The 16,466-nt window shown below is 37.4% G+C and overlaps 1 protein-coding gene across 2 annotated transcripts; it reads left to right on the top strand.

Moving 5' to 3' along the window:
- Positions 1 to 12,976: 12,976 nt before the first annotated feature.
- On the top strand, positions 12,977 to 16,171 carry LOC108987644 (triphosphate tunnel metalloenzyme 3-like). Of its 2 annotated transcripts, XR_001995558.2 has the most exons (3): positions 12,977 to 13,835; positions 15,342 to 15,418; positions 16,038 to 16,171. XR_001995558.2 is itself a non-coding variant. In XM_018960588.2 (2 exons), coding segments are annotated over exons 1-2 (597 nt in total). In that variant the 5' UTR covers positions 12,977 to 13,239; the 3' UTR covers positions 16,039 to 16,171. The 2 variants fall into 2 exon arrangements, 1 of the variants encoding a protein (XP_018816133.1); XM_018960588.2 differs by lacking the exon at positions 15,342 to 15,418.
- The last annotated feature ends 295 nt before the right edge of the window (positions 16,172 to 16,466 follow it).

Raw genomic sequence — 16,466 nt, 5'->3', positions numbered from 1 at the left:
ATCTATTTTATCAAATTACATCAATTATAAATTTACTTTCATTGAAATCTCTTTACCCAAAACATTTTTCAACTTTTTATATATATATTTAATTTGTTTTACATTTTCGTCTCTTCCTTTCTCCCTATAATACACATATTTCCACCGATTATTATCACCGTTGCATTATTTGAGAAGACCTTGACTCACTTTAGAGAAATGGCCGTTTCTACGATTTCTTTTTGAGTGTGGCCGACAATTGGTGTCATGACTTTTGACAATTGGTGTCATGTGAACTGGGCATCTTTGAATAGAATTCTTACAGCTCCACGTGAAGAACAACATTAGAAGACAAAAAATGTCATAGAAAGACATGGCTGCTCAAACCCATTAAACGTAAATAAACAAGAATTACAGATAAAAAGTACTGAAACCGAAAAGAGAACCGAAAAAATATGGAGTTCACTTTCAAACCGCTTTCGAGTTTACTCTCACAATCTCTTCACTTTTATCATGTTTTTAAACTTGTAACGATAGTTTTATGACTTTGTAATTTTTATGACTTTACATAATGTCTATCTTAAAATGTACTCATATTGAAATATTTCGTTCTAAATTTTGGTGCAAACCGTTGATAACAACTTTACAAAAGAAAATGGTACATGACTACAATTATTTTTTATAATTCTTATAGAACTATACTTTAAATTATGCAAAATATTTTTATAAAATAACTTTTAAAAATAATCTCACTTTACATAAATATTCTGATTTTAAAAGATGATTGTAAAAAAATAATAAAAATGGTTATCATGACTCCTCACCCAAGCAGCATTTAAAATTGAAATGAGATAAAAAGTGAAGCTAGTTCAATTACCCTAAAAATTTTCTAAAATGGTTAGAAACTATTAAGCCAATATAAGATTATAAAGTTGTTTGATTTTAATGAAATGAAGTTTATGGTTGTTGATTAGAAAAAATAGTTTCTAATTAGGCGATGCAATTCAAGATGACGTGAGTATGCAAGGATCACATTCAATTTTTTTTTTTTTAAGGGAAATGTGATCATTCATTCATAAAAAAACTTACATCCATGACCGAATACATTATGGGATGATCACATATCAAAATAATGCATTTGGAGTTCCACCATATTTCCTTTTGTGACTGTTCTGGTCTTTATTACTGTTAATACTTTCTACAAACAAACATCCACGAGACAGTACTCTTAGTCCAAACAGAGACTCAAACCCAGTATTCATAGAAGAAGAGGACTCAAACTCTATAGACAAAACTCTGAGAGATTAACTCTTTTTATATTTTAATTAACAATAAGGATAGGGTGTATATTGGTCCGGTTCGATTCGATTTTGAACATATTTTAGAACCAAACCGGTATATGCCTATTTTGAGATTTGAAGAACCAATACCACACTGGTTACACTCCTAAACCGATACTTCCGGTCTGATTTTTCCGGTATATTATATATATATATAGTATATATAATATTGTATATATATATATTATAGTATATAATAATATAGTGATAATATATTGTAATATATTATAATATATATTATAATTGTATTATAGAGTATAGTGATATATTATAGTATATTGTAATATATTGTTATATTTACTAATACTAATTAATACTATGAAACTAGTGCCGGTGTTAGAAAAAGGAGAATAGGAACCAGACCGATTTCGACCTGTTTTGAGAAAAATGAAACTGGTATTGGACCAGACCGATCCCAGTATCGGACCGAATTGGTCAGTTCGGTCTGGTCCAATCCAGTTTACTGGTTCACCAGTTTCTTTTTCCACTCCTAAATAGGAAAACTAAAAAGAAAAACAGTAAGATAAATATGAAAAAGGATGGATTGCAGTTTGGACAAACTCCGGTTGACTTCAGAATCTGTGGTAATGTGTGAAGGTAACATGCTTATCTCTTTTCAGCTACAAAGGTCAGATCTGAAAGATCTGGTGGTGGCGAGTCCGGTGATCTGGCACATGTTGTGAAAAGAGCTGTTGGAAAGAGTTGCATGTGAGGATGACACGCAGTGATTTTTGCAAGACAGACACTTTCCTGCGAACGATTTGTGACCTAAGAGTCTGCTTATACTGTGTGTGTCTCTCAGGTGTTGTCGAAAAGCCATAGATCTATCTTTTTCGGCTTTGAAAGAAGCAAAATGGAACTAAGCAAAAATAACTACCTTGATACACAAGGTGAGTGGATGGAGAAAGGAGGAAAATGAGGTGGAGAAGGAGGAAGAAGCTTCCTCCGGCGAAAATCAGATACAAAGTCCTTGATTTTATATATGAGAGAGAGAGAGAGAGAGAGAGAGAGAGAGAGAGAGAGAGAGAGAGAGAGAGAGAGAGAGAGAGGGAAGGAAGGAAGGAGTAGATTTACACACTTAAGACTTGTTTGTTTCATAAAATAATTTTAAATCTAGAGTGAATGCACTCTAAATCTCTTATGCCAATTGAAATTATAATATTGGTCCTAAATAACACCTAGAGGAGGTAAATATGTGCATGCAACAATTCTTTGTTCAATTTAATTTATGTAAAAAATTAGCGATATTTATTAAATTTTGAATTAGCCTACATGCATCAAATCACAACATCGATTAAAAAAAAATGAACACTAAGCAAAATAAGCCAACCACAAGACAAGGTTCTTTGGTAACGAAAATAAACTCGTATAATGAATCCTTTAGAGGTAAAACTAGTCCAGGGCAGCATATCCAGAACAACTCAATTCTGCTATTTGAACATTAATACAAATAAGTTTCATACAAATAAGAGAAATAATTTTTGTAAAAGTCTCAAAACTATTTTTTCTCTTTTGGCACACTTGGAAACCTTATCAATATCTGATTGCATAAAAAAAATCATGTCAACGTTGGTACGTAGTTTGGTGTGCTAAACCACTTGTACCTAATAAGGCTCCACAATTATTATCCTTGTAGTTTGTGTAGTTTACAAAAACTTTAAGAGAAATAACTTTTGTAATTACAAGTCTAAAAACTTTTTTTCTCTCATTGCGTAAAAAAATTGTATGCTCCTTAAAGGGCCTTTGAATTGATTAGACTTTGTTTGAATTTCAAAATCGCATTCTTGAAAATTTAAAAATAACCTGACATTCATCTCATCACATCTAATCATTACAATTTTCACAAATTTTCATACAAAATACAATAAATAATTCAACATTTTCAAATTTTAAAATAAAAATAAATATTAAAAAAAATATTCTAACAATACTTTATTCAACTTTCATCTCATCAACTTACTATCCAAACCTCCCCTAATTCTTCTTCAAAATTCCATATATGGCGTGGCCTTTTATCTAAATTTTGATTTTGAGATCTCCAAAGCTTCATCGTCATCCAATACTCAAACTCATCTCAACACCTAATGTCCCATACGAGAAAACTTATGCAATAATTAGACTCTTCCTTCTAAACTATGCTATTGACTACCTTCAATGCATCACCTTCCAGAATTAGTCTTTTGATCCCTAATTCCTTGGCAAATAGCATCACCAAATGCTTCTACCAATAGTCAGTCCTTAGCCACCACTCTATGCTTTCTCTTTACAGCAATAACAAAGCCACCATAGTCCCTTACTATAACACCAACCCCTACCTTTTTATCATGACTGCTACTTTAAGCAATGTCCCAGTTCACTTTATAGACCCCTATAAATGCAGATCACTCAAAAGGTAATAACCCAGATGCTATATTAGCCTATATTAGCTTCCGAGGTTCAAATCCTATCTCATGGAGCTCAAATAAACAACGTGCAGTGGCAAGATCCTCGACAAAAGCTGAGCACAGGGCGCTTGCTAATGTAGCTTCTGAAACTATTTGGATACATTCTCTTCTTCAAGAACTTGGTTTCAAGCTCCAATCAACTCCATCTCTGCTTTGCGACAATCTTGGAGCTACACACCTTAGTTTCAATCTTGTTCAACATTCAAGGATGAAACATATTCAAATTGATCTTCACTTTGTTCAAGATCTGGTTCAACGAGGCGCACTTCAAGTCAGACATGTCCATACTTAAGACCAGCTTGCTAATTTATTAACAAAACCACTCTCAAGGCAGTGGACAAAAGTACTAAGAAACAAAATTGCTCTTACTGATGGCAGCTCAATTTTGAAGGGTGTATCAAGGCAGATCACTCAAAAGATAATCACCCGGATGCTTAGCCCAAAATCACGCGGATATTCTCACCAAAAATAGTGCTACTGATTTCCATACTAATGTAAATAAATAGTGCAGTAGGATTCTAGCAAAACAATTGTAAATCCTTCTATATTTAGGTTGCTGTAATTCCTTAATTTGAGCATGTACTATGTATAAATTAGATTCTCAACACATCAATAGAATGGAGGAAAATTTCCATTGAAACATCTTTCTACATTTCTCTACAACCCCAATAGAAGGAGCCTTCCATCTAACTAAGCCTGCTAATGGTGTGGCGCCCCCGACCCCCTTTAAATAAGAACACGGGAATCGAGACGCCCGTATGGTGACAAACGGTCACACATCCCAACGAAGTGCCAGTGTGTGTACATGCAACGGTGTACAAATAAAAATATCGCAGCGGATAGTCAACTAAGTACCAGAATTTAAAATACAATTCAAATATCAGTAGAGGTTTAAAAGCAGTTATACAGTCATCCCAAAATAAAGTTTAACACATGTCCCGAAAATATAAATGGGTAAAATAAAATAACAATAACCGGTGATCCCGGATCACTCGTCGGGCGGAGCCGTCTCCTCAGGCTCGCCCTCATCCTCCTCTGCATCAAAATCTGCGTTACCAAACATGGTACCGCAGGTAAGTACAAACCAAACAATTCTCAGGAATAAAATGCATTTAAGACAACTAACATGGATGCATATGATAAAATATGCATTATTCTCAAAAACATTATTTTCCCCGAAAATAATTATTTCATCACACGCCAAAATCCCAGTTGGCCAAAAATACCCATAAAACATTTTCCCAGAAAATGAATTACGCAAAAATCCAACACACGCTATTTTCTCAGAAAATAGTCAATTTTTAGTGTATGCACCATGATCTCCCCTATGGGTCATCCGCACACTCTGGCTTCGTAGCGATGCCCACTTACGCGCCTAACACGTTCGTGGGTACATCCACTACACAACGAGCGATGCCCAGTTCCGCGCCCAGCACGTACGTGGCCAAGCATCCTCTAGTCCTCACCAGCAGAAGGACCACGGAGTCGGCACGAGACCCTCTCGTCCGATACCATTGTCGCCCAGCGACAATCCAGGGGACGTCACTCAGTATATTGCGCTCCCGAGTGACCAAAGGAGCTCCACCGAGATAATACCCCATCTCGGCTTGGGGTTCGTGATACACACGCACCCAAAAATATTCTCGCATAAAATCATGACCCTTTCAAATCACACATGAGCATGAATGCATTACACGAAAACCCAGTTTTCTTTACAAACATGGTTATGCATGAAATAATGACATGAACATGCACTAACACCAATCTAACATCCACCAATGAACAATCACAACAAAACCAACCAAAAACCCATCAACAACCAATATCCCAATCAATCAAATCAACCAACAACTCCTAACACAATCCATCCGACCCCCGAACTCCTCGGACTCAGTCCGGCATGCCAAATAATGCAGTGAATTGAGTTAGTGTAAAAATACATAAAATTCACGAGAAAAATTTAGAAAATACTTACAGTGCTATAAAATAATTTTCCGAGGATCACGGGTGCGCTCGAAGTGGAAAAATAGCCGTCGGACAGTGTAAAATACACTGTGGCCGTGGGTCACAGATGCCCACTTTTCAACGGGTGCAAACGAAGACCCGAGATTGGTAGGGTAGGGCCTATGGAGGTCGGTGAAGCTAGTGGTGGTGGTGGTGGTTTGCCGTGGGTGGCGGCGCAAGGGGCGGTTTTAAGGCCAAATAGTCGAAATCAGAGATGGACTTGGTGGGGCTTCACCGGTGACGGATCGGAGCTGGGGTTGGGTCCATTGGGTTGCCAAGAGGTCGGGGATGAAGTGGTAGGAAGATGGTGGCCGGTGGTGGCGCGACGGCGGCGCTGGAGCTCAAAATGCGCCGTGGCTTGTAGTGGTGCGTGGCGGCTAACGGCGGCGATGGAGGAGCTGGAAATGGAAGGGGGTGATCGCCGGCCGGTGGGGAAGCTGATGGGAGGGGCGGTGTCGGCCACGAGCGGCGCACGGCGGCGCTGGGAGGAAGAGAAGAAAACGGGCGGAGGAGAGGAGAGAGAGAGTCCGCGCGGGAGAAGAAAGGAGAAGAAGAAAAAAAAAGAAAGAAAAGAAAAGAAAAAGAAGGAAAAAAAAAGAAGGAAAAATACAGTGAAAGAAATGAGGTCCAATCCTCAAATCTTGGGTCACCAAAATGATCCAACGGAAACGGTTTTAAAACGGCTAGTGAAATAAAATATTTCAAACACAATGATTATAATTAAAATAATTATTCAAACCAGATAATAATTAAATTTAATTCGAGAAGAAATTTAACACACAACAATAATTAATTTAAGAAAGCGCGCAAACAAATAAATTTTCGCAAACTAAAATCATAAAAATAACCCGATTAAAATTTAATAATTATGAAGTAAGAGAAATAATTTTTGCTTAAATAAAATTAATTCCTTCATTAAAAATACACTAAAATACGGGGTGTTACAGATGGTAACCATGCCTCAGTAGTATGAACTCTTAACGTAGCCTCCTTGAACTCCAGTACTAGACTTTTTGCCATCCGCATTAGGTTTGTAGTATGAGTGAAGGATCTTTTAAATATAAAGTTATTTCTCCTGAGCCATATTTTCTGAGTTGTGACACCAATAAGCTCTACCTGTTCTTGCTCAAAAGAATCAAATATAGCTGCCAAGAGTTCTAACAAACCATCCATTCTAAAAACACTCTTTTGAAGCTTCTTCTCGCCCATACTCCAAACATCCTTAGCTACTGTACAATTCCAAACTAAATGTAAACCAGATAGGACAAAGAGGTGAGTCAACAATCCTTCTCTTAAAAAGATTCAAATTAGTTGGCAAGGATTCCAAACATGCTCTCCACAAAAATATCTTGACAATCCTAGGAACCCTGAGCTTCCATAATAAAGGCCACACCCTTCTTCCTAATCCAAAATTAGAACCTTGTCCAGTCTCTCTACCTACTAGTTCCTTTTGTAAACGTTAGGCACTCTTTACTGAGAAAAATCCATTCTGATTACATCTCCAAACTAACTTGTTTGGACAACTTGCTATGCTCACATACATTTGTTGAATTGCCTCCACTTCTGCCATAGAGAAACATGTGTTGAGCGGTTGAATATTCCACTCTTTTGTCTGGGGATCAATGAGAGCATCAACATTTTCCTTTGGGTTCAAAACAGTAGGCAAGCACACTTTGAATCCTGTAAGAATTAGGCAGAGGCATCCATCTATCCTTCCAAATCCTCACCTGATTTCCATCCCCAATCCTTCAAATTGAACCGTCCTTAACCAGCTTTTTTGCAGCACAAAGATTCCTTCATATAAAGGATGGCTTATGTCCCAGATTTGCATCAAAGAAAGAACCGTTTCGACTCCATGGCCTTCCCTCCTCAAAATTTTTTTCCTCAATTCCCTCCCTCTCTGCGTTTCCTCTCCTCTTCAGTTTCCCTCCTCAAGAACTCCCTCTCTCCACTCGTTTCCTCTCTCGATCCTTACACGAAGCACCTCCCTTCCTAGACGGCCAGTCTCAGCTCAGCTCCCAAAATATCTCCATCCATACGCTCGTTTAAAATTTTCAAGTCTTGATAAATAAGAACTCTTGAAAGAGTTTTTTGAACCCTTCTACACGAAAGGACCAGCAAACAAAATGCTTTATTATTTAATATACCACTTAAACTAACAAAGTAAAGCAAAGTGAAAAGAGAGAGAGAGAGAGAGAGAGAGAGAGAGAGAGAGAGAGAGAGAGAGAGAGAGAGAGAGAGAGAGAGAGAGAGAGAGAGAGAGAAGTGACCAGCTCTGTGCTAAGATTAATTACTCCTACATATTTAAAGTTCATTGTCAAATTATCCCTATTAACATCCAAGTCAAAATGCAAGCTTCCAAGTTCAGCTTCTAGCTTATTTCTCAGGACAAGTACAATATCATGAATTGGAATATCGTAAGCAAATTTCTGCTCCAGCTCCATTAAGTAGTAATGATACAATATATTCAAATTCTTTAGAATATGACCGACCAGTTCAGGTTGGAAATAACTGAGTTGCTCATCAATATAAAGTTTGTTCTGATGGAATTTGAATATTGATTGTATATTAACAGAATTGATTACAATATTCCAGTACATGTACAATTGAATTGAGTGCTATATATATACAAAGAATATAAAGTCTATTATAGGAAAGCTAGCTAAAATCGTGGCTGTAAAGATGTAACTGTTGTGAAGCTTGATTCTAGTGATTAGTCCGACAGTCACCTCCTTGAATCTTGTCTACTCTTTTGTGATTTAATTTGGTGCATGATTTGTGGGATTGTCTCTGATACGCCCCCGCAAGATAGGGCTGCCATTAGCAAGACCAATCTTGGTTCTTAATTGGTCCGTACGTTGCTTTGACAACGGCTTTGTAATAAGGTCGGCAAGTTGATCTTGTGTGGCTACATGATGAACTTTCAGCATTCCTTTTTGAACCATATCTCGAACAAAATGCAGGTCGATCTGAATGTGCTTCATCCGAGAGTGTTGAATGGGATTAAAACTGAGCTGGGTGGCTCCTAAGTTGTCACAAAGTAATTTTGGTGGTGAAGAAATAGGGAAGCTGAGTTCCTGAAACGGTGTCAATAAATAAATGGTTTCAGATGCTGCATTTGCAAGGGCTTTATAATCTGCTTCAGTGGATGATCTTGCAATTGCCCTTTGATTTTTTGATCTCCAAGAAATCGGATTTGAACCAAGAAAGCATATATAGGCAGATGATGAGCTCCTATCATCATAGTTTCCAGCCCAATCAGCATCGGTGTAGGTGATCATTGTTGAGCTTGAGCTTTTGCGGATATGAATGCCATGATAAATTGTTTGCTTCAAGTAGCGTAGGAGTCTCTTTGCTGCTATCCAGTGCGTAACAGTGGGCTTGTGCATAAATTGAGAGAGTTTGTTTACAGCAAAGAATATGTCTGGACGTGTAAGATCAATGAATGGTGTAATCCATTTAGGATGAAGCTAGTAAGAGCCCAACACTCAAGATGGGCTTGAAAGAAGGAGAATCAATTTTGATCCACTTGATACAAGTTGTGGAAGACATGACTTATAGTTATTATTTGAACTTATTGTTATTGAAGGCTTTCAATTTGTTACAGAATTTATTTTATTAGTTTAGAATAAGTGGGTTTGAGGATGCTTAGTCCACATGTCTTATTTGTTATGAATTAGGGTTTTGGAAATGCCTTGTATTGTGGCTAAGGGTTTATTTGAAAAGTTATTTATTAGGAACTAGGGTTTTAAGAAGTTACTATAGTAGAATTATTGTAGCCGAATTACTGTAGAGCGGCACTATTCATTCAGGGGTATTTTAGGGAGAAATGGCTTTATTTTGGCTAGGGTTTTAATTATGTTTTGGTTTAAATACTCTTGGTAACCTCATTTTAAGAGTTAGACAATATTGAATGTTAATTATGAGTTGAGTTTACTCCTCTTGTTCATGATTGAACTTTTGAACTTATCAAAGGTAAATAGCAACTTTTGTGACGTTGCTCCTTGTAATCTGGGTTCTTGAGACAGGTTTTTCAATGGGTTTAGATTTTAATATAATATAGGTACTTGAAACGAGTTCTCAACGGATCTAGATTCTCCATCGTTTGACTTGATTCTGGCTTTCTTAGGTTTCATTTTCCAATATTGTTGTTGGGTCTCAAAGCGAGTCAATTGAGGTTCATATCAACCTCTTAAACAAGAATCATCTCCAGTCTGCCATCTTCATCGTGGCAAAAGGAACACACCTCAACCAGCTCCAAGATGGGCTATCCTCGTTGAAGAAGTCCACAGATTCATAGCTAAAAAACTTGGAAACAGAAATGTTGGCATTAAAAAGACAATCTAACTCAGTGATACAACAACTAGCAACATTACAGTGAAGTTACAAAAAAGGAGCAACAACACCTTCCATGGAGAGTCCTCCTTTGACAATCAAGGCCATCGCCATCCACAAGGTGATGCATCTCCAGAGCCTCATCCTCAATAGGTAAGGATTGATTTCCCCACTTTTCACGGAGAGGACCCGAATAGGTGGTTGTATAAAACCAACCATTATTTTGCTTATCACAATACTCTTCCACAACACAAGTTAAGAATTGCTTCTTTCCACATGGAGGGGCAAGCCTTGGTATGATTCAAAGATTGAGAAAGTTTGACTAGAGCCCTATTAGAGAGATTTGGGCCATCATCTTATAATGACCCCATTGAGTCCTTAACTCGTCTTAAGTAGGTTGGTTCAGTAGAAGAATACAAGGCTAGTTTTGAAGCCTTATCTGATAGGTTGAGATGCCTATCTGAAGGGTATAAGCTCAGCTATTGTTTGAGTGGGCTTAGGGATAAAATTAGATTGACAGTATGTATGTTTAACCCCAAGAGTTTGTTGACAACTTATTGTTTGTTGACATCATCCCCATGACCTAGAATTCTTAAACCAAACCAAATAAACTCATCAAACATCTCCCATAATCAAACCAAAGCCATTATCCCAGTGTAGAAAATAAAACCTGAGCAAATGAAAGATATCAGAGACAAAGGCCATTGTTATTATTGTGATTCTAAATGGAATCCAGGTCATAGGTGCTAGCAGCCTAAGTTGTTTTTGATTGAGGAGGTAGAGGAGGAATTAATTGAACCTGTTATAGTGGAGGAAGGGTTTGATAGTCGTGTGCTGGATTTTGTCACTAGTATAGACCAACTTGAAATATCATGCATGCATTAACTGGATCCTTAAATCCTGAGACCATTAAGGTAAAAGGAAGGACAAGCATGCAGGAAGTTGTGGTGTTGATAGATTCAAGAAGTACCCATAATTTTTTGGACCCTACAGTGATCAGAAAATGGGGAATTCCAATAAAAACTGATGATAATTTAAGGGTGAGAGTTGCTAATGGGGAGCAGGTGGTGAGTGAAGGGAGAGGTTCAGGTTTGAGGATGAAGTTGCAAGGATCAGTTTTCACTACTAACACCTTTGTTTTGGTGTTACTAGGGTGTGATATGTTGTTGGGAGTGGAATGGTTGCGTGAGTTGGGGCCAATTGTGTGGAATTTTAGGGAACTACACATGCAATTTCAATTTAACAAACAACCAATGGAGTTAAAAGGGTTGTGCCCAGGTGGGTTAATTGAAAAGGGGAATGTTAACCAAAACCATAAATTGGAAAGAAGGGGCCTATTATTACAAATAGCTGAGGTAAAAGAGAGTCTCCCAAACACAAATATACCCCCATCCATCCAGAAAATACTTGACAATACACTACTATTTTTGGTGATCCTAAAGGCCTACCTCCTAAAAGGTCACATGACCAGGCAATTACCCTACAACCCAACACCTAGCCCATTTCAGTAAGACTTTACCGATACCCCCTACTTCCAAAAAGATGAAATAGAAAATATTGTTAAAGAGTTATTGAGTTTAGGAGTGATTAGATCCAGCCACAACCCTTATTCATCACCTGTACTACTAGTGAGGAAGGTAGATGGTACATGGTGGATGTGTGTTGGTTATAGGGCACTAAACAAGGTAACTGTGAAGGATAAGTTTCCCATTCCAATAGTGGAGGATCTGCTGGATGAGTTGAGTGGGTCCAAGTTTTTCTCTAAATTGGATTACGCTTGGGGTATCAACAAATAAAGGTCAAACCTAAAAATGTGCACAAAACAACTTTTAGAATTCATGATAGGCACAATGAGTTCCAAGTAATGCCCTTTGGCTTACTAATGCACCATCTACTTTTAAGAGTTTGATGAATGAGGCATTTAGGCCATATCTAAGGAAGTTCATACTTATTTTTTTTTATGACATACTGGTTTATAGTTTCATTTTGGAAGAACACCAGAACCACGTACAGATTACTCTAGAACTGTTGAAACAACACAGCTTACTAGCTAAGGGTTCCAAGTGCAGATTTACAGCTCAGGAAGTGGCTTATTTAGGTCACTTGATCATGGTTGATGGAGTGAAGGTTGACCCCGAGAAGCTGGCAGCAATGAAGGAATGGCCTAGCCCAACTATAGTGAAATCTTTGAGGGGTTTATTGGGCTTAACAGGCTATTATAGGAGGTTTATCAAATGTTATGGGAGCATTGCAGCTCCCCTTACCCAGTTATTGAAAAAGAATCGTTTTAAGTGGGTTGAAGAAACTGAAGAGGCCTTCCTAAAATTAAAGTATGAGAATTTAGCTATTAGGTCATAAAATCCCTCACATTGAATTAGCTATATTCCAAATATAGTAACAGTAAAGTTTAAACTAATTTTCAAATTTAGAACATACTATTCATTCATCAAATCCCTTTTATATTATTTCTTTCTCTCTTCTTTTAATATCAATTATTTCTCTCTCCATTTAAATGACAATTGAAAAAATATAATTAGAATACAATTACTAATTAATATATAATATTATGAATAGTAAAATATGATAAAATAAAATAAATTCATAATTAAAAAAATTAAAAAATTTTCAAAATTATTAATTACTCATTACTATATAATAAATAAATAGATAATCTAATTTGGAGATTTGATGTGAATAGTTAAAATTAAATTTATCTTATATTATTTTATTATCATATAATAAAAAAATAATTATTTCAATATAAAAATTTATGTAAATGTAATAATTAAATATTAAATTTATCTTATATTTATAAAAAAATATACTTTAACTTAGTTAATCCAATAAGAGTGCTATTAGGAAGCAGCAATGCCATAAAATTAGAAATGCTTAGGAGAAAGCCAAGCAAAGCCTGACGAAGACAAAGAAGAACTCGACCAGGTCCGCAAACGCATCGCCGCCACCTCCGCCGCCAGCAACTCGACAGCCACGCCAAAGAGTCATCCGTCCCCCTCCGTATCGGCCTCTTCTCTCAAGAAACAAACAAAACTAACCTATACGTCATATACTACCCTATAAGTTGTTACTATCTCTTTCTTCTTCTTTTGGGATTTTTGGGGAATCCAATCAGCTGATTCATGGAGGTCGAGGTTAAACTTCGGCTTCCAGACGCGGGGGCCCACCGCCTCGTTACCAATATTTTGGCCCCGTTCCACGTCAAGACTCACCGCCAGGAGAACCACTTCTTCGACGGCTCCGCCGCTGAGCTCTCGGCTCTCAGAGCCGTCCTCAGGCTCAGATTCTCCGACAAGGACCCCCGCTGCGTTGTCACTCTCAAAGCCAAAGCCGTCCTCGTCGACGGCGTGAGCCGCGTGGAGGAGGACGAGGAGGACCTGGACCCGTCTATCGGGCGAGATTGCGCGGCCGAGCCGGCGAAGCTGAGCGCCGTGGAGTCTAGGGTTGTGAGGAGGGCGAGGGAGGAGTTTGGGGCGTTGGGGTTTGTGGGGCTGGGAGGGTTTGGGAATGTGAGGCAAGTGTACGAGTGGAAGGGACTGAAATTGGAGGTGGACGAGACTGATTTTGGGTTTGGGACTCTGTATGAGATTGAGTGTGAGAGTGAAAATCCCGAGGACGCCAAGAAATTACTCGAGGAGTTTCTCAAGGACCATGGGATCAACTATTCGTACTCGGAGAAGTCCAAATTCGCGATTTTTCGGTCCGGGAAGCTGCCATAGTGAGTTTTAGTTTTTGGATGTTGATTTCTTGTTCGGGTGGTTGCCGATGTGATGCTTGCATTTGCGATTGATGACATTTATGTTCCTACTGATTGGATTTGTGGGTATTTATTTGTTTGCATATTGATAGAGTATTTTTGTTGGATAAAATTTTTAGGTTGCGATTATATGTAGGATTGTTATAGTTTGACAACTCATCCGAAAAAAGATAAGATTTGAATGGGGAATGAGGACAAAACCCTTCAAGTTTACTCCTTTCTTGGTAACATGATTCTATTGCTAGTTCCTTCACTGCTTCCAAAATCGTCTCGCTTACATTGCACTGCTGCTTCTTCCAAAATTCTTGAAGTGGACTGTATGGGTAGTACTTTCCTCAGAAGCGCCTAAAGTCTTATGATGATCACTTTTGAAGCTCTGGTTTGCATTAAATCATCGGGCTTGATTATATATGTTTGCTAGAGATGACTCATGCCATCTCTGAAATCCAGAAGTGTCTATAAAGACTTGGTGGGCTCCAAGCTTGCTCCTCTGTATCAAATCTTTATAGACTTCGGGCTTAAATGACCTCATAGTGGATAAAAAAGGCAAAGACTAATACTGGTAATGGTTTATCTCGTGGAGCTGTGTATAGTATGGTATGCTTTAGTTGGGTCAAGCTTTTATTGGGTTGGATTGAGTAAAGTATGCCTAAACTAATGGTTGTTTGTCCTTGAGTAAAGTATAGTTTATTTGACGTGAGTATGGTACGCCCAAGTAAACTAACTAATGGTTGGCCTATCTTTAACTTTATGCAATCTTCTTGTGAAACATTTTACTTCCTCTTGGAGGTTGTGATTGTGATCTTTGATGGTTGTAGTGCCCGTTTGGTTGAGTTTGAAGAAAAGTATGTACTTTCAATAGCTTCAAAGCTCTTATGAAGAAAAAATAGCATGCTTGGTAAATTTATAAAAAGTGGTTTTAAGTATCCTAAAAAATCTGAAAATCCACTTTTAAAAAAAATTCTAAATTGAAACTTTTGTTGAAAAGCACCTCCAACAAGATACTGAAAATAACTGTAACAACTTTAAATGCACATAATTTCTTTGATTTACTTATTATTATTTTTTTTTAATCTAGGACTATGTTTGGCCTGTCACCCATTATTCTTGATCTGTTTGTTTTTGGGCCTAATTCTTCCTCCTCTACTTTTACATGATTTTCATTCCTCAGTTAACTTATTGATATCCTTGTGAATTGATTATCATTTGCAGTGGTAGTTTGACTCTGATGTTTTTTGTTTAAAATTGATTATTCATCATTGTCCAAGCATGGCCAACATTCCTTTTTTCCAATATGATTTGATGCAGTGACCTATTGATTGCTTTATGTTTGCATTCATGTTTAGTCACCTGGTTCATTTTCACAAATATGAATGTGATGAACTTCCTAGGTGAATGCTGTTCTTAGAGCTTTGTGAATGAACGCATCACACCCCTAGACTTGTAATATCCTTTACGGCCTTGCAGAATTGCTTAGCTGTAGTTTCAGAGCTCACAATGTAATCCATACTTGCTGGCCTGCGTCAGAGCTCATCAAGAGTTAGGTAGCAATAACTATCAGCGATTTCAAGTGCTTTAGTCATGGCGTTGCTTGTCAAACATCATTTTTCACCTCCTTGTATGCATTTCTCTATTGTGATCAAGGATAGGCTCTTGGCTATGTAATCATCACTTACCAGACATTTTCCTTCGGCAGATAAAGGGTATCTAATCCTTGGATCAAGATCACTATTCTCATACCACCAATCTATTAGCACCTGGGTCTTAGTACTATGATTAGATTGCCTACATTTAGAGTTTCTATCGTAATGAATGTGCTAATGTTACTCCAACTATGCATTGCCATGCATCTGTGGTACGTAGTTGAAATGGTAATGAGAAGAATTGTGGTGTGTTTTTGTACACATTTCTTTCCTTATGGAAGAGAGAAGTCTAGTAGACCCGGCATCAATTTACTCATTCTGAGTGAGATCAGTTAATTATACTGTGGTTCTGTCAAAATAATATTGGTTGTTGAAACTTACATTCCATGATAAGTTTTGCTACTCGAGAAAGTTGAATCTTCACTTATCTGGTTGCATGTGTTATTGATCTCACCTATCTGTAAATATTACTTTTGAAATGTTTACTTATCTGGTTTACATGTTTATGCGTATTTTGTAGGTTTTCCCAGACAGATATGTGGTGTTCGGAAGAACACTCCAAGTTTGCAATAAACGCCATTTGTTTATTCTGTGTCACAAGACGGTTTTTATAAACTTTCTGGCTAAATTTACCAACTTTGGTTGTTTCGTCTGATTTCACGCCCTTTTCATTTCTATTTGTTGCTGCTCGATAGGATTCTTTCCCCCTAGATGGTAGGGATTCATATTCCATGCCAATCAATGCTCATCAAATGATGACGTTTGCGTTCATCTTTTCCAACTAATTAAGAAAATTCAAATAAGAAATTTAATTGTATAAAAAATGTATAAGAGAAAATTCAAATAATATGTTTTTTCTACGTACGGTTTATAGAAACCTAGTCCAACTAATTAAGAAAACTTTCCCATAAAATAAGGCATAAAAAAGCTGTATTTTCTCAATTTATTC

The sequence above is a fragment of the Juglans regia genome, chromosome 10, assembly GCF_001411555.2.
Source record: "Juglans regia cultivar Chandler chromosome 10, Walnut 2.0, whole genome shotgun sequence".
Taxonomy (NCBI): Eukaryota; Viridiplantae; Streptophyta; class Magnoliopsida; order Fagales; family Juglandaceae; genus Juglans; species Juglans regia.
Note: the sequence above shows the minus strand (reverse complement) of the source record. Positions and strands in the feature narration are given on the sequence as shown.